We start from the raw sequence: 24059 nt of genomic DNA, 5'->3' as shown, positions 1-24059 counted from the left end.
CTAAAACCCACCCCGACCCTTTAAATTAAATCCCCCACCCTCCCGAACCCCCCCCCCCAAATGCTTTAAATTACCTGGGGATCCGGCGGTGGTCCAGAATGGCGGCGGTCCGGAACAGCCCCCTCAATAGGATCGTGTTGTCTTCAGCCGGCGCCATTTTTCAAAATGGCCGCCGCAAAATGGCGGCGGCCATAGACCAAAACGATTCGACGGAGGAGGTCGTTCCGGACCCCCACTGGACTTTTGGCAAGTCTTGTGGGGGTCAGGAGGCCCCCACAAGCTGGCCAAAATTATCCTGGGAGTCCAGCGGGGTTCCGGGAGCGATTTCTTGCCACGAATCGTTTTCGTACGGAAAATGGCGCCGGCAGGAGATCGACTGCAGGAGGTCATTCAGCGGGGGTTCCGGACCGCCGCTGAACGACCTCCTGCAGTCGATCTCCTGCCGGCGCCATTTTCCGTACGAAAACGATTCGTGGCAAGAAATCGCTCCCGGAACCCCGCTGGACTCCCAGGATAATTTTGGCCAGCTTGGGGGGGCCTCCTGACCCCCACAAGACTTGCCAAAAGTCCAGCGGGGGTCCGGAACGACCTCCTCCGTCGAATCGTTTTGGTCTATGGCCGCCGCCATTTTGCGGCGGCCATTTTGAAAAATGGCGCCGGCTGAAGACAACACGATCCTATTGAGGGGGCTGTTCCGGACCGCCGCCGTTCTGGACCACCGCCAGATCCCCAGGTAATTTAAAGCATTTGGGGGGGGGTTCAGGAGAGTGGGGGATTTAATTTAAAGGGTCGGGGGGGGGTTTTAGGGGGTTTTAGTGTGCCGGTTTTCCTGCCCTCCCCCTTCCCCCGATTTACGATTTTTTTACGATAAATCAGGGGAATTGGTATTGTATCGTGGCCCTAACGATTTTTTGACGATTTAAAATATATCGGACGATATTTTAAATCGTCAAAAAACGATTCACATCCCTAATATGCATCATGAAAAGTCCTTTTATAATAGCAAAATATGGTTTGTCAGTTTCTATCAACGTATAGCCAATTACAATTATATGACCACTCACAAAAATATCCACAATTCATTGCTCACAGAGCAATTACTAAAAATGCACAAAAACACTGTTTTGAGAAAGAGGCATAGATCACACTGGTGCCAGACGTTAATCTAGATTATAATTCAGTTTATTTATATGGAAACCAGACGCCCAACATCTCTACCATAGCTACACAATTAGAGGCCAATTTACAACAGCAAACTTAGGGCCGAAGGTCCCCGCATATAAAGTACAAGCGGACTTCAGCCCAAACGTTCAAAGCAGACCTTACGTGAGCTGAAAATTAGAGGACTGTGCATAGCCTTGTGCGGCAAAGGCTAGGAAGCAGGTGTACATCTTCATATGAACATTTACATGCCATGTTTTTGAAAACTGAAAGTACTCACATACATGGTTTATCTTCCGCATCCTAATAGCATATGTTCTGTCCAAGATACAGCCATGCTTCTGCTGGTGAAAGTACTTTAGTCATGCGTATAATGTCTTTAATTTTTAATTACAGGTCGAAGCTGCCCTAAAAACAGCCATTATGAAATATGCCCAAGTGGCTGTGCCCCCTCGTGTGCCAGCTTATTGGTCCCAGTTGCATGCAGTGCTGTCTGCAAAGAAGGATGCACATGTGACGAAGGGTTTGTCTTTAGTGGTGGCCAATGTGTTCCCATGGCCCAGTGTGGATATGCCTACAATGGTATTTACTACGCATCCGGAGAGATGTTCTTTCCCAATGGCTTGTGCAGTCAGCAATGCACCTGCAAGGCTGGTGGAGTCGTTGAATGTAAGGCCTTCTCCTGTGGACCCAACGAGGAGTGCAAAGTGATAGATGGCATCCAGAAATGCCAACCAATTGGCTCAGCGAAGTGCCAAGCTGCTGGTGACCCACATTACTTGACATACGATGGTCTGGCCTATGATTTCCAAGGCACCTGTACGTACACGCTAACAAAGACAATCACTGAGAGCAGCAACCTGGTCCCCTTTGCTATCAATGTGGAAAATGAGAAGTATGGTAATGGACAAGTAGCAGTCACCAAGCTGGTATCCATTGACGTTTATGGTTACAGAATCACTCTCCTTCAGAAGAAGAAAGGGTTCATCTTGGTAAGCCATGGAAAGGATGTCCTTTGGGCTGAGGGAAATGGATCCTGCCTGGAGGCAGGGCTATGGACCAAATGCCCTCTAGAGTGCCCCCTCTGGCCCTATTATTCTAAGAGTTTATGAGCTGGTTTTGCTTACTCATTGGGAATAGTTTTCCTGCTGAGTCTGAACTCAACCAAAGAGCCATCATAATGATAGAGTCCACTGAGGATGCTGGGCTTTTGGGTGAGGCATTGATCTAAGGTCCTATCCAGATTACATATTAAAGATGCCTCTGAAACTGCCTATTCCATAATTTAAATCAATCCCAGCACAAAGCCATCCATTTTCAAAGCAATTTATTTGGGAATAAAGCATTTTAGCCGTGTTACTCGGCTGTCTGGAAATAGCCTTTCCTTAAATCAGCTAAACGTGTGCACGTTGTTCCGCAATGATTGTACATTGAGAAGAGTCTGCTCAGGTCAGAGGCAAGAACGTCTCACAGAGGGGGCAATTTTCAATCCGCAGCCTTTGCTCTAATTTTCAAAGATAAATTATCCAAGCATGGCCACTCTGAAAATTGGCACAGTTACAAAGCCCATGCAGTTCCTTGCACTTGCTGTTCATGCAAATAGAAGTTGACTTGAAAAGGTAAGTGTACAGATTTGAAAGTGCAATCTGTGCACGTGCTTTTCCATCTCCAACCTAAACACGCCCTAAAGGTCTGTGCATTGCAACTACACATGGCCTTTTAACACTGAATGTGGCCAAATGCTTTTTATTAGCATAAACACTTTGAAAATTGTCCTCACTAAAAGCAGGTGCAAGTGATCCTCTGTACTTTGTATCTGTATGCTCAGATTTCCACTTTAAGAACTGGTGCAAATCCCGCAGATAAAAAGTAGATTTGATCTTTGTCCCATTGCTAAAAGTTTTAAAATTGCCTCTAAAAAAATCTTTCCTCTTAACAAACCTTTTTTTTTCAGTTGCTCAATGAGTGACCCACTTCTTTTCTCCATAGCCCTAGATGTGACAAATCCCCCTGCTATTAATATAGTGCTGCATCTTTCTGCTATTGCAGATCTTAGAAAGAACCTAAGCACTGGGAACACATGCCTGAATAATTATAATAAAAAATATCCAACAACATGCAATTTATTCTGGTAGAGCAATAAGAAATACAATCCATAGATGATCTCAGGGTATGCACCAGGGCTTCAACAGTGGACTGAGTATCTCTCTTATATGCCTTTTCACTACTGAGTACATGTCACAGCTCAAAAAATAGCAACCAAAATGTTCTCTCTCTTTTAGGTGAATGGGGTGCTCAATAATCTCCCCCTTACCATTGAAGATGGAAAGATCCGTGCTTATCAGCATGGTCACAACATCATTGTGAGAACCAATTTTAACCTGGAACTGAGCTATGACTTGGTCTACTTCGTTCTGGTCACTGTCCCAGGGAACTACAAGAACCAGTTGGGTGGCTTGTGTGGGAACTACAATGGGGACAAGAAAGATGAGTTTCAGCTGCCTGATAAGACACTGGCTGCTGATGCCACCACATTTGGCTCTGCCTGGAAAGTCCAGATTGCCAGGGTGACCTGTGACCATGGCTGTGGAGCACCTGGCAATGCCTGCCCTGTCTGTGAGGACAAGAAGAAGGAAGTCTTCCAGAATGACAACTATTGTGGCATTCTTAAAAGATCGAATGGCCCCTTCAGTGCCTGCTACGCCACAGTTAGCCCTGATTTCTATTACAACAACTGCATCTATGATCTCTGCATGGGCAATGGAGACAACAAAATACTGTGCCATAACATCCAGAGCTATGTGACTGCATGCCAGGCTGCAGACATCACCATCCAACCTTGGAGGAGTGAATCTTTCTGCAGTAAGTTTGGTCAGACTTCAAAAGCTACTGTTAATTGTTACTATCCTGTTTATTTTCAAGAACAGTAATTGTTCCAAAAAAAAAAAAACAAAACAGTGGTGATGGTGCAAAGGGCAAAACTCAAAAGACTTCGAAACACAATAGGGTATTCTACAAAGACTCATTTCTATTTCTGTAGATGGTGTTTTCATCCTCCTGTTGATGCCTCTATTTCCTTCTCTTCGCACATTTAAAGCATGGCAGTTCTTCCTTTATAACATTGCTAAAGTATGAGCATGCTTTCAAAATACCGATCCACCGTGACTATTTCATCTTGCTCTTTACAATGTTTGGCAGGCCTCCTATTGACCCATTTTTCTCCACTGTAATCGATTCCAAACTGAGTTGTACCACTTACCTTCCTTCAAATTCACTAGGACCTTGTTAAGTCATTTCTTTAGGTCCCCATCCTTTCAAGCTTTTCTTACTCCCTACAAACTCATACACTCTGCAGCTCCTTATTATCCCTCTTACCTTCTGTCTCACTATGCCCTTTCCTTGTGACCTCTGTTCATCTTTACCCTTCCCCTCAACCACCAACTTCTGACCCTGCACTTTCCACCTGGCCATGGCATATGCATGGATCTCTTTCTTTCATGATTCCATATTATTAAACAATCTTCAGAAAGGTTGATAAGGAACTTTTTCTGAAGATTGCTTAATAGTGTGGCATCATGAAAGTCAGAGATTATTTATTTATTTATTTATTTATTTGTTTGTTTAAAGTCTTTTATATACCAGAGTTAGTAGGCACATCACACCGGTTTACAATTGAACATCAGGTTAGAAATTACATTTTAACAAGGAGAGGCAACTGGGAGGGGAATAACAAGAGTGCAGCGAGGAAGATAGGTTAAAAAACGATAACATCAAATGAACCTGGCGATCATTAGCAGTAGGGAGATGAGCTCTTTGAGCATCGTAGCAAGGAAAGACATTGGATGTAGGGGACTATTCAGGGTATGCATGTTTGAATAGCCAGGTTTTTAATTTCTTTTTAAATTTGATAGGACAGGGTTCAAGGCGCAAGTTTGGAGGCAGGGAATTCCAGAGTGAGGGGCCCGCAATTGAGAGGGCGCGATCACGTGTGGATGCAAGGTGGGCTGTTTTTAGAGAGGGGACGATTAGAGTGCCTTTGTTGACAGATCTGGTGGGCCAGGTGGTATTGGGGATATTAAAGGGAATGTCTAGCCATTTGGAGTTGTGAACGTACATGGATTTATGTACAATTGTAAGGGCTTTGTAGTGAATGCGGGAGAGGATGGGGAGCCAGTAAAGGTCACTGAGGATAGGGGTGATATGTTCATATTTGCGGGTGTTTGAGATGATTCTTGCTGTGGCATTTTGTGGCACTTGTAGAGGTTTTATGGAGGAGTAGGGGAGCCCTAGGAAAAGTGCGTTACAGTAGTCCAGTTTGGCAAAGATGGTGGCTTGAACCACTGTACGGAAATCTTGTGTGTATAGCAGAGGTTTGAGTTTTTTCAGGATATTGAGTTTGAAAAAACCTTCTTTAAGTATGGAGTTAATGTATTTCTTCATGTTTAGCTGTTGATCAATGAGGACTCCAAGATCCCTTACGAAAGGTTGAGCAGTGGGAATAAGAACATAAGAACATAAGAAAATGCCATACTGGGTCAGACCAAGGGTCCATCAAGCCCAGCATCCTGTTTCCAACAGTGGCCAATCCAGGCCATAAGAACCTGGCAAGTACCCAAAAACTAAGTCTATTCCATGTAACCATTGCTAATGGCAGTGGCTATTCTCTAAGTGAACCTAATAGCAGGTAATGGACTTCTCCTCCAAGAACTTATCCAATCCTTTTTTAAACACAGCTATACTACCTGCACGAACCACATTCTCTGGCAACAAATTCCAGAGTTTAATTGTGCGTTGAGTAAAAAAGAACTTTCTCCGATTAGTTTTTTTTTTTTTTTTAGTTTCAATATTTTTATTGAAAGAAAGGTTTCACAATACAGCCATCACATGGTTACATAAACTGGTCATATATATACAGTTGATAACAGAAAATGAAGATGTAAGAGCATATACAACGAAACCGATATGAATTGTTGAGGGTCATAAAATTCACGCCCCAGAACAGACAATTAAGACATTGCCAACAAAACTTGTACAAAATGGTAACTCTGACTAAACAGCTGTGATTGCTAGTTCAAAATGAATCAGAAATGCTTCCTACCGAAGCTGTAAATGGAATATGAAGATAGCGGGTGTAAAGGAGAAGAAAAGAGCGAGAAGAGAGACTAGAGGAGCAAAGGATATAGAGGGAAAAGAAAAGAGAGGAGAAAGAAGGTAAAAGAGAAAGGAAAGAAAAGAGAAGAGATCAGAGCAGAAAGAGGAGGAAGAAGCCGATATGACAGATTCGTATACCAGGTAAATATTCAAGGTACATTAGCAAGAATATAATCTTCTAAAGGTTTCCATACCTGCGCCCACGAGGCCAATCGATGACTCTTAATAGCCATTGCTTTTTCATATTTATAATACATACAGACTGAGTTCCACCACCAAGTCACGGATAGCAAATCACTACGCTTCCAGTTTGATAGTATGGTATGAAGCGCAACAGCGCAGAGGAAATCCATCAATTTCCGGTGAGGTAATGATAGATGGAAAGAGTGATTGGATCCCCGGAGAAATATGATAGCAAATGTAAGAGGGGAATCCAGTGTAAGAATTGAGGAAATAATAGACCAGGTTTGGCACCAAAACGTATGTATGTATGGGCAAGAATAAAACATATGTTCAAATGTGGCATTGGGGGTAGAGCATGACCAACATTGATGAGTGGGAAGCAGGCCAGCTCGGTGCAACCGCCAGGGAGTCCAAAAAGCTCTATGCATAAAGAAAAAAGAGGACTGCGTCAAACTGGAAGATAGTGAGATGCGTGTGGTGATGGACCACAGATGATTCCACTCAGCAGCAGTGATAGAAACGTTTACATCCCGTGTCCAAATTGGGTATAATTTAGTAAAATTTTTATTAATATTAGTTGCAACAATAGTCTTATATAAGCGGGAAGCTAAATGACCTTTAGTCCCAAACTCCTGAAAAATTTGTAATAGAAATGGAGAAGCAGTAAGTGGATTGGATAAAAATGGGGTGGAGGATAATGCGTTCCTAAGCTGTAGCCATGCATAAAATTGGGTTTTAGGGAGCCCATAAAGGCTTTGTAGAGTAGAAAAAGGAAGAAGATTACCATCCTCTAAAATGGAAGACAAAAACCATATTCCTTTAGTATGCCATAGTGGCCATAGGAAAGAACTACCGTTAATGAGCAACAATGAGTTGTACCAAATGGGGGCCATACAGGAGTGGCTCCAAGAACATATCTGACGAGGGCGAAGGGAATCAGAGACAATAAGCTGCGTGTAAAGAATTCAGTATCGGATTAGTGGCATATTTCACTGGAAGTTTCATACCAGGAAAACATGACAGTGGGATAGGAGACAAAAGGGAACGTTCAATGGCTAGCCACCTCGGTTGTTCCCATTCATCAGTATCCTCCTGAAAATGATGATAGGCCTGTTGGAGCATAAAAGCTTGGTGGTACGCATGAAAATTAGGGAAATTAACTCCCCCTTTGGATTTAACAAGTTTTAGTTTGGTCAAGGCAATTCTCGGATTTCGATTTTTCCATAAAAAGGAGGAAAGGATTCTGTCTACCTTTTGATAAAAAGCGGGGGAGAAAAAAACCGGTATCATTGACAAAGCGTAAATGATTTTCGGTGCAAGCACCATTTTGATAGTGTCTAACCGCCCCCACCACGTCAAGTGAAGAGGAGACCAACCCAAAGTTAAGTCCTTAAGGGATTGTAAAATACGAGATTCTGTGTTAGAAATCGTTAAGGTAGGATTGGTATAAAAGTATACACCTAAATACTTAATACATTGGGGGACCTTTTGTATGACAGAAGTAGATAAGTCAACCATAGAGCCCATGACATTAAGGGGTAATAGTTCCGTCTTGTGCCAATTGATCTTATATCCAGATAAAGAGGAATATACATTGATTAATTGCAATAAATGAGATAATGAGACTTCAGGGTTAGTAAGGAATAATAATACATCGTCAGCATATGCCGATAGTTTATAAGTTTCAGATCCAATAGAGACACCTGTAATGTGAGAATTTTGACGTATTGCAATAAGAAGGGGTTCCAAAGCCAGGTTGAAAAGCAACGGAGAGAGGGGGCACCCCTGCCTAGTTCCTCTATGGAGTGAAAAGCTCGGGGATTTGCGATTATTAATATATAAAAATGCAGAAGGGGAGTAATATAGGAGCCGAATCCAGGAAACAAATTGTGAGCCAAATCCGAATTTGTGGAGGACATAAAAGAGGAAAGACCATTCAACGCGGTCAAAAGCCTTTTCGGCATCTAGTGATACCACAATAACAGGGAGAGGACTTGAGTGGACCGCTTCATGAATGTGAAAAAAAAGTCTGGTGTTATTGGCGATGAGCCTGTTTTTAATGAAACCAGATTGGTCTGGGTGAATGAGATGTGGCATTATTTTAGACAATCTAGTGGCCAATATTTTAGTGAGGATTTTATAGTCAGTATTTAATAGAGAGATGGGTCTATAATTTCCAACCTCCGTTGTTGCACGGCCTGGCTTTGGGAGAACCACCACACATGCTTCAGAAAATGTGGGAAAACACTGTGGTTGAGTGGGGGCAATAGAATACACTTTTTGTAAGTATGGAATAAGTTCTTGACTAAAAGCCCTGTAGAAATCTGTAGTGAAGCCATCCGGACCGGGGGCTTTCCCGGTCTGAAGGGACTTGATGGCGAGGTCAATTTCCTGGGCAGTAATCGGAGATTCGAGCTCTTGATGTTGAGTAGAAGAAATTGAGGGATGCGAAAGTGAAGAAAAGAAGGAATGCAGTTCAGCTTCAGAGACATCAACCTCGTTTTGGTACAATGTCGCATAGAAGTCCCTGAAAGCTTGTAAGATATCTGCATCTTGAGTCAAAGTATGGTTTGTGGCCGATGTGAGATTGGTAATGCGTTTTTTTTCAGTTCGTTTTTTCAAATAGGTAGCTAATAAATGACCACTTTTGTTGTTTTCCGCATAGTATAAAGCATTGGAGTGAAAAACATTTAAACGAACCGAAGCACTTAGCTGCTGATTGTATTGAAATTTAGCTTTAAGCACCTCAGCTAATGAAGTTGACGTCGGACAGCGAATATGTGCTGTTTCCAGGGAAACGATGGATTGTAGGAGACGATCAAGTTCAGCGTTTCGTAATTTCCGTTGATGAGCAGAGAAACTGATGATATCACCACGTATAGTGGCTTTATAAGCGTCCCAGAGAGTGGACAATGAAATTTCAGATGAAGAGTTATACAAAAAATATTCAGTAGTTTTGTCTCTGATGTAGTCTAGAAATTCCGGGTCAGAAAGTAAGGAAGAATTAAATCTCCACAATCTGTCCGCCATAATTGGAGATTGCAAGTCAATTTGTAGAGTAATAGCCGCATGATCCGATACTAAGATGGGTGCAATGGAAGCGGATTGAATTTGTGATATGAGATGATGAGATGTTAAAAAAAAGTCAATGCGGGAATAGGAAGAGTGTGGGAAAGAGAAGAAGGTGTATTCCTTTTCAGCAGGATTCAGAAGTCTCCATGGATCCGATAGGCCAAAAGAAGACATAAGATGCTTGAGTGTCTTGCTGGATTTAGAGATAGTCAAACGAGCAGATGTTTTCTTATCTATGAAAGGGTCCAGGACTTGATTGAAGTCTCCTCCAACTATGGTAGATGTAGAATTATGAGCTAAAAGGCGGGCAAAGGTATCATGGAAGAATGAAGGTTCATCCAGATTCGGAGCATATATATTTAGTATCGTATAGATGTCATTATTGATGGATGCTTGGATGAGATTCCACCTTCCATCAGTGTCCGCAGCTTGTTGGGTCACCGTAGCGTCTAGTCTTTTATGTATGAGAATGGCCGTTCCTCGTTTTTTTTGGACAGCAGGGCTAAAATAAACTTGCCCTACCCATTGCTGCTTTAGTTTTTGAGCCTCAGTAGATGTTAATCGAGTTTCCTGTATAAGGGCGATATCAGAATGCAAAGATTGGAGATAAGTGAGGATTTTTTTTCGCTTGATGGGGTGCGAAAAACCTTGAACATTTAACGAAGTCACTGTAAACGAGGCCTTAATATTAGTCATATGGCAAAAAAAGGAGAAGAAAAAAGAGAGAAAAAAGAAAAAAGGAAATCAAGCAATATCCGATACCGTAGTACTGATATCGTCTGAGAAATAGGATGAAGAGAAAGCACAAGTGCAACAGAAAGAGGGAAAACAGAATTGGAAAGAGTAGAAAGGGAGGGAGAAGAAACAGAGAGAAAGAAGAGAAAAAGAGGATAAGACAAGAGAGACCTAAACGGTGTTAGCACTAACTGTGCTAAGGGTAGAATCCCAAGAGGGATAACTTAGTGGGCCCCTAGGCGGACCAACGGCCAGTCCAAGTGGAACTCATCACTCGAGAAAGATAATGAAACATGATTCCGGATAAGGAAAAATGAACAAAAAAAATTGTGCTTACAACGACGTATAGCGTCTCCAGCTAGTATCATGACCTCCGTAGAAGCCATTAATTGTTCAGGTCACCATAGCAGGCGTAATATCAATAGTGTGAAGAAAATCCTCTAGAGCCTGGGGCTGTTGATAGAGTCACGTTTGATTGTTGTAGGTAACACGCATCTGTGCGGGGTACAGGAGACCATATTTCGCTCCAATATGCTGAAGTCTCGGCCGCATCGCCAAAAAGGCCTTCCGGCGCTCCGCAGTAGCTTTAGCCAGATCTGGCACAAATATTATATTACGGCCCTGATATTGAATAGGTGCCTGAGTTCTGGCAGCCGCCAGGATTTGCAGTACTTGAGGGTAGCGTAATAATTTAAATATAATCGGTCTTGGATATTTGGGATTAGAAGGTGGCTTGAATGGAACTCGGTGTGCTCGCTCGATTTCCAGCGGATATTGAAAATCTACGCTGAGGCTGTTGGTAAGCAACTTAACGAGAAAGCCAGTTATATCATTGCCTTCCTCTCCCTCCATAATTCCAAGTAGTCGAACATTATTTCGTCTGTTCCTGTTAGATAAGTCTTCAATACTATTTTGAAGTTGCTCCATCTCTTTAGTTATCTGAGGAACGGAGGCGGTAGTTAACAGTAAAGAGGAGACTTGAGATTCCACATCATCGAGTCGGGATTGGTAAGACTCCAGTTTAGCCGAAACTGTTACTAATTCCCCTCGTATCGCATTAGTAGCATCAATATTAACATTTATCAGTTCTTTTAGCTGGCGCAGCTCGGTGAGAACAACATCGGCAGACGCCATTACCTTCGTTGGCGGGACCTTGTCAGGGGAAGGAGGGTCGGCCTTGGATCTTTTAGTGCCTGCCGACGCCGCAAACGCCGCTTCTATCTTCCCGGGTTTACTGGATGCCATCGGGAGCTTGGACATTCGCGAAGCTGAATCGGCAAAAAAAGGAAGCTGGAGACGCACAAAAAGTAGTATTTCCTTCCTATAATGAAAAAATCTCGAACGGAGCTACACACTTAGGCGGCCATTTTGATCGTTGCGCAAGAGCGCCCCCTTCTCCGATTAGTTTTAAATGCGCCCCATGCTAACTTCATGGAGTGTCCCCTAGTCCTTCTACTATCCGAAAGAGTAAATAACCGATTCACATCTACCCGTTCTAGACCTCTCATGATTTTAAACACCTCTATCATATCCCCCCTCAGTCGTCTCTTCTCCAAGCTGAAAAGTCCTAATCTCTTTAGTCTTTCCTCATAGGGGAGTTGTTCCATTCCCCTTATCATTTTGGTAGCCCTTCTCTGTACCTTCTCCATCGCAATTATATCTTTTTTGAGATGCGGCGACCAGAATTGTACACAGTATTCAAGGTGCGGTCTCACCATGGAGCGATACAGAGGCATTATGACATTTTCCGTTTTATTCATCATTCCTTTTCTAATAATTCCCAACATTCTGTTTGCTTTTTTGACTGCCGCAGCACACTGAACCGACGATTTCAATGTGTTATCCACTATGACACCTAGATCTCTTTCTTGGGTTGTAGCACCTAATATGGAACCCAACATCGTGTAATTATAGCAAGGGTTATTTTTCCCTATATGCATCACCTTGCACTTATCCACATTAAATTTCATCTGCCATTTGGATGCCCAATTTTCCAGTCTCACAAGGTCTTCCTGCAATTTATCACAATCTGCTTGTGATTTAACTACTCTGCACAATTTTGTGTCATCTGCAAATTTGATTATCTCACTCGTCGTATTTCTTTCCAGATCATTTATAAATATATTGAACAGTAAGGGTCCCAATACAGATCCCTGAGGCACTCCACTGTCCACTCCCTTCCACTGAGAAAATTGCCCATTTAATCCTACTCTCTGTTTCCTGTCTTTTAGCCAGAGGAATATTAATCGTGCGATCATTAGACAAAGGGGGGGAGGGGGGAGTGTGGAGAGATAAGTGTGGAGTGTGGAGAGATAAGTAGAAGTTCAGTTTTGTTGGTATTGAGTGCAAGGTGGAGGTTAATTAACAGGAGTTGATGCCTGCATGGCAGTGTTCCCAGTGCTGCAGGGCATCAGAGATGGAGTTTTGAATGGGAATGATGATCTGGACGTCATCAGCGTAGAGATAGAAATTTTGTTTGAGTTCGGAGAGGAGCTGGCAGAGGGGGGTAAGGTAGATGTTGAAGAGGGTGGAAGAGAGCGAAGAACCTTGTGGGACTCCTTGTTGTAGGGAATGCGGGGTGGAAATGGCGTCACAGATTTTGACTGAGAATTTCCAATTCGAGAGGTAGGATCTAAACCATGCGAGGGCAAGGCCTGAGATGCCAATGCTTTCCAGATGGGCCAGGTGGTGATTGTGGCTAATGGTGTCGAAGGCTGCGGATATATCCAAGAATGCAAGGAGGTAGCTATGATCTTGGCCCATACCCCTAAAGAGGTGGTCCGTTAGAGTGAGGAGTAATGATTCCGTGTTGAAGTGTTTCCGGAATCTGAACTGGGAAACGTGGAGGATAGCGTGATTTTTGATGTAGTCCATGAGTTGTGAATTCACAGTGTGAAGTTGTGAAATATTTTATTTTACCTTTTTTTTTTTTACTTACTCCATTATTTTCTGATAGACATATTGGGTTCAAGGGGTGTTACTTTGAAATTGGCAAGCTTCACAAGTGTTTATTTAAGCATGTTATGATTACATCATATAACCCAGCCCTCTGCTAGAATCTTTGGAAGGTTGGCCTTTGTATGAAGACCCGAGTCTTTTCACTTGTTTAAAACGTAGATACCTTAGAAGTTTTGATGATACATATATCATATTTCTGCTACATTTTCTTGGACTCTTTTGAGGTCAATATTTGACCACTTTGCGGATCTCGACAACTTACCTGAATAAACTTATCCCGCTAACTTAGCTTTCCTAAATTTGGCAGGTTAAGTAAGCCCATCTAACTTTAGCACAGGTCTACGGGGCGACCTCCATTGTTCCATAATTCCACTAATCTCTCCACCAAACTTTTCTCTCTCTTCCTCCTTTCACATCAGTCCCATCCACAGGCCTCCTTTTCTTTTCCATGACCCCTGATCTTTTCCAGCACTCTAGCACCCCCCTCCTTTTGCCATTGCTCCTTTTAACATTGCTCTTACTTTGCTTCACCTTCGTTCTGTTGCCCTCTCGTCAGCTCTTCTCTCTGTCTTTCATCTTTTTTTAAGAGCTACATTCATACACTCACCAGATCATGGACTGGCTGCAGCAGCACCGTGGCTCTCTCATGATCAGCTCTTGCATCCGCTCGGGGTGGGCATAGAAGCAGCAGATTGCCATTCATATCTAGGAGCTCTCTGATGGCTACCAAAAGTGCCCCTGACGTCACCTTTCCCACAGGCAGCACTCTGCCATCCCTCTAGCCTGGTGCTATAAGTCATTTTGGCTGCCAATCTCCTCTGCTTTCTCCTGAGCAGGCTTCAGTATCCATCATCCTGATTCTCTTTCACTGACTGGACCCCAATAAAGCAGCAGCAAAGCTTCTCTCTGTCTTGCTCTGCTACTGAGCTCTCTCACAAGAGTTGTAATCATGGCCACACGCTGAGTAAAAGCTGTGATTTCAAAACTGAGTAAGCAGACTCTCCCTTAAAATAAATTTAGCCCTCGGTCTCTAATTACAAGCAGGTTATACTAATATATGGTTTTGCATCTCACTCTTGTTTTTGTTTTGTTTTCCTGTCAAATTAAGCTCTGGCCTGCCCTGCCAACAGCCAGTACAAAGTCTGCGCAGACACCTGCACCATGACATGTGCTGGACTGAACGACCCCGCCCAGTGCCCCACGACCTGTGCGGAGGGCTGCGAGTGCAATGACGGGTTTTTCTTCGATGGACAGCAGTGCATACCCATAGAAAACTGCGGGTGCTTCGAGAGTGGAAAATATTACAGGGTAAAGAACCGATCATTATTTTATTAGACTGGACACAATTTTCAGAGTTTGTGCATTCCTAATATTGGACAGAGAGAATAATGTTTTTTACATATTGTAAGGGGTACATTTCAGTTAGGTGTCTCACAAAGTACAAAGCACATACCACCCACATAGGGGATCATTTTCAACAGCTGCCTAAAGTAGGTGCCAAAAATGTACATAAGGGTTGGAAAATCTGCCCCGAAATTTCTTCTTGGTGTAATATTCTTGCTCTGATTGCCTTGCTGGACAAACTCACTTTTATGCTTAGGGATAAGAGCGACCTGTATGATTCTATTTGGGGACCTTTCTGGACATGGAGAAGGTTCATTCACTAAGATGTATCCTGCTGACTGTATGTACCTTTCTATTAAGTGCTATTCCCTGTATGTACCCAGATCAGTCCAGCAGATGGAGACAGAGAAAACCTTGAAGAGCACCCCCTGCATCCTTTCAGTATTTCTCTGTCTCCAGCAGATGAAGGTGCAGTTTTGGCTAAATTAAAAAAATAAAGGGGAAGAAATTTTCTTTCTCCATTAGCCAAGTTTTGATCAAGCAGGACTTTAAAAAAAAAAAAAAAAAAGGCAAGTAGTATAGTTGTCCTCCCAGGGGGTAGGCAGGTCCCTGTGGGACCATCCCCCCTGGTTGCAGGCAGAGCTAGGGGTTGTTGATCCTATTAGCCCTAGTACCCGGAGAGCACTGCCCCGTGCGCGAGATTACCGGTGGTCCGATCCCTCCCCCGTGTTCACAGAGAGGCGGCATTCCTCTGGTGAGGCCGTTTGAAAAAAGAAAATAGACAGTTTTGTTTTTAGTTGTCGGGGCAGCTCCCTATGGGTTTTTCCCAGGCTCCGGAGGCACTTTTTCTTGCAGTCTCTCCTCTCCCTCAGCCAGTCATGCCGCACGCAACGCAATGTTTGGCCTGCAGGGAGCTGGCTACAAGGCTCTCCTGCGATGGCCTATGGACTCGAAGCCTCCCCGGGCGGGAGGGTCCTTCGAGGATGGCAAGGAGTGCAGCGGCGAGGCCCTAAGGCAGATCCTGCGGTGCGGCTCAACAGCTGCCAGATCGGGAGAGTCTGCCTGACTCATTCCTGCGGGAATGGCGGCCATTTTGACTTTGGCTGCCGTGGCGATTCGATCAGCAGGGGGAGGGCATCTTCCTTTTTCACTCTCCCCTCCCGACTTGAGTCTGAAGAGTACTCAGGGTTCATTTCATGCCTCTCCTGACGATTTGGTGACCCCCATGTGGGGGTTTCCCCAGAGTCAGGCGGCATGGAGGCACTTACCGTTCCAGCGAAGCATCCTCCTCGGAAGATACCCAGTCGGTTAGATCCGCAGGAGGCTACTCGGATTCGGAAAAACCGAGATCAGGGAGGTCCTGCCTTGGGGGTCTCGGACCCGCTGAATCTCCCAGCCCTGGATCCGCTGTCACCCATGCTTCTGGATCCTCTGCGATTCGATCAGGACGAGGAACTGGGGACATCAGTTCCAGTGGAAGGTAATGATCCAAGGGTACTCTGTTTGTTCCAGAGGGATGAATTGGATCTGTTAATTCTGCCTATACTAGCAGAGCTGGGCTTACGCCTCCTCAGGAGGTCCCGTGTCCCATCTCAGCGGACCCTGTCCTACCAGTCCTACGTGGTCCTGCTCAGACTTTTCCTTTCCATCCGATGCTTCTGCAGCTTATGTTCCAGGAGTGGGATACTCTGGAGGACAGCCTGCGAGTGGGGAGAGCAATGGATAAACTTTATCCTCTGCCCGAGGAGTCCTTGGAGCTTCTCAAGGTGCCAAATGTGGATGCTTGGGTGTCGGCTGTAACCAAACGGTCAACTATCCCGGTGGCAGGAGTGGCGGCTCTTAAGGATCTCCAGGACAGGAAACTCGAGGTCCATCTTAAAAGGATTTTAGAGGTGTCGGCACTCGGTGTAAGGGCGGCTGTTTGGTGCAGTCTCATGCAATTGGCGAACCTGAGGTGGGTTCAACAGCTTCTCAGTGCTAGGGATATTTCTCCTTAAGAAGAAGAGCAGGCTAAGCGTTTGGAGGTGGCAGTGGCGTATGACGCAGATGCTTTATACAACCTTCTCCGTAATTCGTCCCGGACTATGGTATCAGCAGTTTCGGCCAGGAGGCTCCTGTGGCTCTGGAACTGGTCTGCCGATGTGTCTTCCAAGTCTCAGCTGGGAGGACTCCCTTTTAAGGGCAAGTTCCTTTTTGGAGAAGATCTGGAGTAGCTCAAAGTCCTTGGGAGATAATAAGGTGCATAAACTGCGAGATCCTAGGCCTGGGTTCATGCCTTTCGCGGTTGCAGATCTTCCCGCGACGGAGTTGCTCAAGGCTCTTCATTGCCCTAGTCCTCCCAATGAGATAGCATCGACCCTTTCCTCCGTCCCAATTATAGGGGGACAGCTCGCCATGTATTACGAGGAGTGGGTCAATATAACTTCGGACCAGTGGGTTCTAAACATCTTAGAACATGGTTACACTTTAGAATTTTCTCGGCCTCTGTGAGACCTGTTTTAGGTCTCTCCCTGCGGCTCCCCAGTGAAGAAGCAGATAATGGGCGAGACCCTCCGTCGGCTGGAAGATCTGGGAGACATTGTTCCGGTCCCCCCGGACGAGGACCAGGAGATAATCCATCTATTTCGTGGTCCTCAAGAAAGAGGGCACCTTCCAGCAGAAAGACCTGAAGGTGACAGAGCTCTCAAGGTGCCACATTTTTTTTGGAAACTCTGCACTCCTTCATTGCTGCCGTGCGCAATGGAGATTTTTTAACTTCACTGGATTTGACGGAGGCATATCTAAATATCAGAATCTGCAAGGATCATCAGAGATTTCTGCGCTTCATGGTCTTCGGGAGGCATTATCAGTTTTGGGCCCTTCTGTTCGGCTTGGCGACGGCCCGTTGTACCTTCACCAAGGTGATGGTGGTGGTGGCGGCTGCCCTCCGGTGGGAGGGGGTACTGGCTCACTTATATTTGAATGACTGGCTCATTCAGGCGAAGTCAAAAAACCTCTGCAGACTGGCGGTACACAAAGTGTTGCATCACCTCCACTCCCTCAGATCGTCAATCCTCCCAAGAGCTATCTGATTCCTTCACAGGTCCTGGACTTTTTGAGTGCGCGATTCGATACACGAATCACTAAGTATTCCTCAGGCATGAACGGATAGTCAAGCTGATGTCTCAAATTCAACATCTGTTGTCACTGCCAGTACCCAGGGTCTGGGATTACTTGCAGGTTCTTGGCTCTATGGCATCCACTTTGGAGTAGGTCCTCTGGGCCTTTGTTCATATGTAACCTTTGCAGAGAGCCTTGCTTTCCTTCTGGGATCCAATGTCAGAAGAATTCCAGGTTCCTTTACCAGTCCTGGTGTCCGTCATATCCAGTCTTGATTGGTGGCTGATGATCGACCGCTTGGAGCGAGGGATGGACAGGAGGTTCTTCAGTGGGTGATTGTGACCACGGACATCAGTCTCTCCGGTTGGGGAGCCGTGTGACAGTCTCAGTCGGCCCAGGACCGGTGGTCACGACAGGAAGCGCAATGGTCCATCAATCGCTTAGAAACAAGAGCAGTGTACTTTGCGTTGCGGAAGTTCCTTCCTCTCGTCCACCATTGGGTGGTACGGGTCCGACAATGCGACAATGGTGGCCTACATCAATTGTCAAGTGGGAACAAAGTCGTCCTGTAGTTTTGAAAGTGGACCTATTGATGGTCTGGGCAGAGCGCCATCTGGCTCTGTTGGTGGCCTGTCACATAGCCGGGGTCGACAATGTACAAGCAGACTTCTTGAGCCGTCAGAGCCTGGACCCCGGAGAGTGGGAGTTATCCGAGGAAGCAATGACCCTCTTCTCTTGCCAGTGGGGCACTTCTCATTTGGACTTGATGGCGACTCAGAAAAATGCAAAGGCCCCACGCTTCTCCAGTCGCAGAAGGGAACATGGGGCAGAAGTGATAGATGGCCTAGTCCTTCCTTGGCCTAGCGACGTTCTGTTCTACGTGTTTCCCCCATGGCCTCTTGTAGGCAAGATTCTAAGAAGAATAGACACTCACCCAGGAAGGGTTATCCTTGTTGCTCCGGAGTGGCCCTAGAGACCATGGTTAGCGGATCTCATCAACCTGGATGTGGACGCCTGCCGTGCCTGAGTCATCTTCTAAACCTGCTGCATCAGGGTCCGGTATTTTTAGATCAGGCGGATCACTCTTGTCTAGCAGCTTGGCTTATGAGCGGAGTCAATTGAGAAAGAAAGTGTATTCCAAGGATGTCATATCCACTCTTTTAGGGGCATGAAAGACCTCTACTTCTCTTACTTATGTCCAGGTGTGGAAAGTGTTTGATTTTTGATGTAGTGAGCAGGAGTTCCTCCCTTGTATGGCTTCGATACCACTAATCCTTGCTTTTTTCGAGAAGGGTCTCAGTAAAGGGTTATCCTTTAGTTCCCTCCAGGTGCAAGTTGCAGCCTTGGGCTGACTTTGAGGCAAAGTTGAAGGGGAGTCTCTGGCAGCACACCCTGATGTGGTCCGTTTCCTAAAAGGTGCAAAACATTTGAACCCGCTGGTACGTTCTGTTTGTCCTTCTTGGAGACTTAACTTGGTGCTTCAGGAATTGTGTAAACCTCCTTTTTAGCCCCTCAAGAAGGCTACCTTGAAGGATTTAACTCTCAAGTCAGTGTTTTTGGTGGCTATCTGCTCCACTAGGAGGATTCTGAGCTTCAAACCCTCTCCTGTCGGGAGCTATTCTTACGGTTTTTGGATTCCGGGGTATTGCTAAGAACAGTTCCATCTTTTCTCCCGAAGGTGTTCTCTGCTTTTCATGTAAATCAGTCGGTGGAACTTCTGGCCTTTCCGGATTTAGAGTGAGATTCCCCTCATGGTAGAGAATTATGGTGTCTGGATGTTAAATGGGTTCTCTTGTGTTACCTTGAGGTCACTAATGCTTTTCAGGTTTCGGATCATCTTTTTGTTCTGTGGAGTGGTCCTATGAAAGGACACAAGGCATCTAAAGCTACCATTGCCCGTATCACTTCCACTTACATTTGCCGCGGATGACTGGTTCCGGATGGCCTAAAAGCTCATTTGCTCCGGTCACAAGCTGCTTCCTGGGAGGAGACCCAGTTTATGTCACCACAGGAAATCTGCAGAGGAGTGATTTGGAAGTCTCTGCACATTTTTCCCAGACATTATCGTTTCGACGTCTAGGCACTGGGCATTGGCGGTTTTGGAAGCAGTGTCATTCGAGCGGGACTCTCCAGGAAAGGAAAATTGGTTCTTACCTGCTAATTTTCGTTCCTGTAGTAACACGGATCAATCCAGACGCCTGCCCATTGGGAGGGTTATTTAGTATTCAGAGTCCGCTCGATTTTTTCCATTGACAGCAATTTCTGTCTAGGTTAAATGGACGATTACATCCGAAGATAATAGAACCCTCCAATAATGCTCCAATATTACTTCTTGCCTGTAAATAGTTTACTATTGCTATTGTCCTTGCTTGATCTAACCATTGGTTTTGAATCGGTTGCTATGCTTTGGTAATGTTTATACTGAAGGTTCGCAGGTAGCACACCACATTAAGAGGGGGTGCTCCAAGTTTTTCTCTGTCTCCATCTGCTGGAAGGGAGGCAAAACCCAACAGTCTGGATTGATCTGTGGTACTACAGGAAGGAAAATTAGCAAATAAGAACCAATTTTCCTTTATACACCTTTCTCTCTTTAACCTGTTTTCAGATTTGCTTGTTATATTGGGGGCGACTTTAACTTGCTCTGTTTTTGTGTGCCTCGCTTATAAACAGTGAGGAGAATTTTCTAAGGAGTTTCGCATGTAAATATAGCAATTTTCAAAATCCAGTTACCCATGTAAAGTGCATCTAACTTGGGTAAAACCTATTGACAATTCAATGGCATAGATTGTAGCCCACGTACACAGGTAAAGTTCAGTTACACATGTCCACCCCCCTCCGCATTGTAAGGGTGTAAATTATTTTGAAAATCAGGCCCTTCATATGGAAAATCGAAAAATATGTGCATAAGTGCAAACCTTTCCCCAGTTCTGTCCCTGAGAACTCCTCCCCTCAGTGCAGGTGAACTTGCATGCAAACAGGACATATGAGAATACATTTACCCGCATATCAGGCGGCGTTTTATAAAAGGTAAAGCACTCTCTTACCCACTGAAATGCCCTGGATGATTATCCTCATAGGGGGGCTCATTTATTCAACTGCTATATTTTACAGCAGGAAAGGAGAAATATTGCGAGGGAGGGGGCATTCCCGTAGTGTTTGGCTCCTCCCTGCAATATTTATCATGGAAAAAACCCATGACAGGGACACGAGGCAAAACACACGATGATTGTCCACTTCGCCCAGGGCTGCCATCATGTTCATACCTTTTAGGGGTATCAGACTATGATGATGTAAAGCGATAACACTTTTCTGAATTCAAATAGGAAATCCAAACTCCAGTGGCAGGAAATAAGTAAACTGATGCACTTCCTAGTTAATGAAAATGAAACGGGTCTGTAGTTCTTTACTTGTTTTCCACTGAAGAAAAGAGACTGTGTGAGAATGAGACCTTACAGTGTTCAGCTTCCTGCTCAACATTGTTTCTCTCAGGACTCATTTACGTCACCCAGACGTTTGCTTTCACTTTCATCACCAGAGAGATATTTTATCTAAGAATGGGGAGAGTAATTTTCAACCAAGCCCTGTGGATAGCCTGAACTTTCCAAGCAGATAATCAGAGCTAGAAATCCATGTTTGCAATGGTGCAGCTGTTCGTTTGTCCGGGACTTAGCTGGCAACCCTACTCTTAGGCGTCTTGCCTCGGTACTCACTGAGCAATGCTCTCTTTCCTAGGTTCTCTATTCTCCAAATTTGCATGCAATAACCATTCTACTATAATATATGCCTTCTGAAACACATATTAAATTATAAAACATGAGTGAATATATTTCCGAGATAGTAATGTGCCATGGTTTTGGATAAACATGGTGGGCAGTTTGAGAAATAGTCTCACTTCCAATCATACCCACAAGCCTTCATCAGCATGGAGCCATGTTCTTTCAAATCGCTTAACATATTATTGAATTGCACTACCATGTTAATACAGGCTGTTTTCTGCTGATTTAGTGCACTTGTTGTATACATATGCAATAGATGAGAATTGAGAAGATTCATTATTAGAGCTGGCTGCAGGCGCAGATAAAGTGACTTTATGAAGGCCTAAGCACAGAGAATCGAAAGCTGGGATTCCAGCTGACTGAAAGGAAGGTAAAGCAACATGTCCAATGTCACAGAAAGTGTCAATGGCAGAGCTGAAGATGGAAATTTAGGAACTTAGGAGCCCTGACATGAATCTATAATCTATAGACTACACCACTTTCTCTGTGGGCAAAGGGTGCTTATAGGGGGATGAAGGTGTTCTGCACTCCTTAATTCTCATTCCTGCAGACTGGCATGCAGCTCCATCGGAAAACGTCTGTCGCCCCCTACACAGTGCGAGTGTTATAAAGGCAGTGGTCAGAGTAGCTCCCAGGCTTGATTTTGGCACGACATTCTTTGAAAGGTCCTGCTGAGGACATTCTTTAGTAAGGATCCATTTGTGAGTTGTCATGGATTGGGCATTTGCAACCACAACTATCAGGGCATTCAAAGCTGCGCCAAACTCATTCACATTTCTGGTGGCTTGACTGTTGGGCAGCATGAAGTCATCTTTGGTATCATCATTGAAATTGCCACAGGAACCAGCCACTTTACCCTTGTAGGAGCTGGGGATTGCAACGACCACATACCAGGTGTCTTAAAGGACTTTCAGGCCAAAGTCCGCCTGCAGGATGATATTGTTGTCTTCCTGGCTGATCCGTACTTTTCTATCATGCATAATCACTGGCAGGTTGACAATTTCTCCATCAATCTATAATAAGACAGATGCACAAGAATCCTTTCAAATTTCACTGGACCACCTGAATCAGCATCTTCTTATTTGCCCTTAGGTTCCTTAAAATTCCTTTCAATAAGAAAAATTAGATTATTTCACTATATCAAGAGGCAAACAGATACTTTATGGGCTTGATTTTCAAAGTGACTTACATGCATAAGTCTATGTTTTATATGCAAAAGTGGCATTTTAAAACTCTATTAGGGTGTTGGCCATTTTGCATGTGCTTTTACCTGCACAAGGAAGAGAATTATTGGGGGGAGGGGGTGTGGCAGGGAAAACATTTACATGCATATTTTCTGTTTTGAAAGAATGCACATAAATATACATGGGGAAAGTTACACCTGCTGAGGAGCAGATATAACTTTCTGCACGTATGTATACCAAGAAAACCCGCAAATTTTCAAAGCTTGAACCTTCAAAACCTCTTCAGATGTCCCCATATGGTCTCAAAAGTTTATGTATTACATTTTTGGATAAATCATTTAGCGATCAAATAAAAAGTTTCACAACATGAAAGGAATACACTGTATCATGCTAGCTTCCCAGTTAAGAGGTATCTTTACTGGAGTCACAAATGTTTATTGAAAACAACAGAATGGAATGCATGATTTTTCCCAGTTTCAAGAAGTTGACTCTCTTCCATTTGATCTTTCAGTTTGGACAAAGCATTGTATCATCGGAATGCAAGCAGAGATGTACCTGCACCGCTGTTGGTATTATGTGTGAGATAACGTACTGTCAGGATAAAGAGACTTGCATGCTGAAAGAAGGAGTATACGGCTGCTTCAAGAAGGAAGGTCAATGCACCCTAACCAAAGAAACTCAGTTGACGACTTTTGATGGCATCTCTGGGAAAGTGACAACCACTGGACTCTTTGAGATGGCTTCCCTCTGTGACGTGAAGTCGCCCTCCTGGTTCAGGGTCTTTGTTGACATTCAGTCCTGTTCTGGTAGGCCGCCTGCTGCACTGAAAGTCCGCATTTCATTCCAGAACACTATCATCACAGTCTTCAAAAACAAAGCTACATGGGTAAGGCAATTATTTTAAAGTTTGCAGATTTTTATGGCAGATTCAGAGGTCAGTGGTAAAAGCAAATGAGGGGGCAAAGCAACAAGCAGGGTCAACTTTGTTGACCCAACGGTCTTGTCTACTGGCAAGACCGTACAGAAGAACAGAAATCTCTGGTTCTTTTCCCATACAGGAGCCTATGATGCCCCCCCAAAACCCTAGAATGATAACAAGCACATCTTGGACAACTATAGTGTTACAAGAGTGTTCCCACAGAACTATTTTCTTGCCATGATGAAGTGCAATACCTTATTGTTGTAAATCAGTGGCGATACAGATGTGCCCATGGAAAGAGTGTGCTTGACTCTCCCCTGGTGTCCCTCTGCCATGACTCAGCCCCTTTTACCTGCCCTGAAGAAGTGGGGAATATTCATCAGGGCTTTTCCCCAAAGAAAGAGATGCGGGGAAAGCTTTTAAAATCTCCCTCCCCAGCTTTTTACCCATGTGAATGGCCTAGCCTTTCCCCAGGTG

The 24059-nt window shown here is 44.5% G+C and overlaps 1 protein-coding gene across 1 annotated transcript in view; it reads left to right on the top strand.

Moving 5' to 3' along the window:
- The window catches only part of LOC115075644 (IgGFc-binding protein-like), a 126483-nt gene that overhangs the window by 88759 nt on the left and 13665 nt on the right, over positions 1–24059 (top strand). Inside the window, exons 14-17 of the mRNA XM_029576218.1 lie at positions 1558–2153; positions 3444–4023; positions 14369–14568; positions 23175–23549. Coding sequence (XP_029432078.1) covers positions 1558–2153; positions 3444–4023; positions 14369–14568; positions 23175–23549 — 1751 coding nt within the window. The remainder of the gene's footprint in view (positions 1–1557; positions 2154–3443; positions 4024–14368; positions 14569–23174; positions 23550–24059) is intronic.

Source organism: Rhinatrema bivittatum, chromosome 14, assembly GCF_901001135.1.
Source record: "Rhinatrema bivittatum chromosome 14, aRhiBiv1.1, whole genome shotgun sequence".
NCBI classification, from domain to species: domain Eukaryota; kingdom Metazoa; phylum Chordata; class Amphibia; order Gymnophiona; family Rhinatrematidae; genus Rhinatrema; species Rhinatrema bivittatum.
This window is presented reverse-complemented; position numbering and strand designations above follow the sequence as displayed.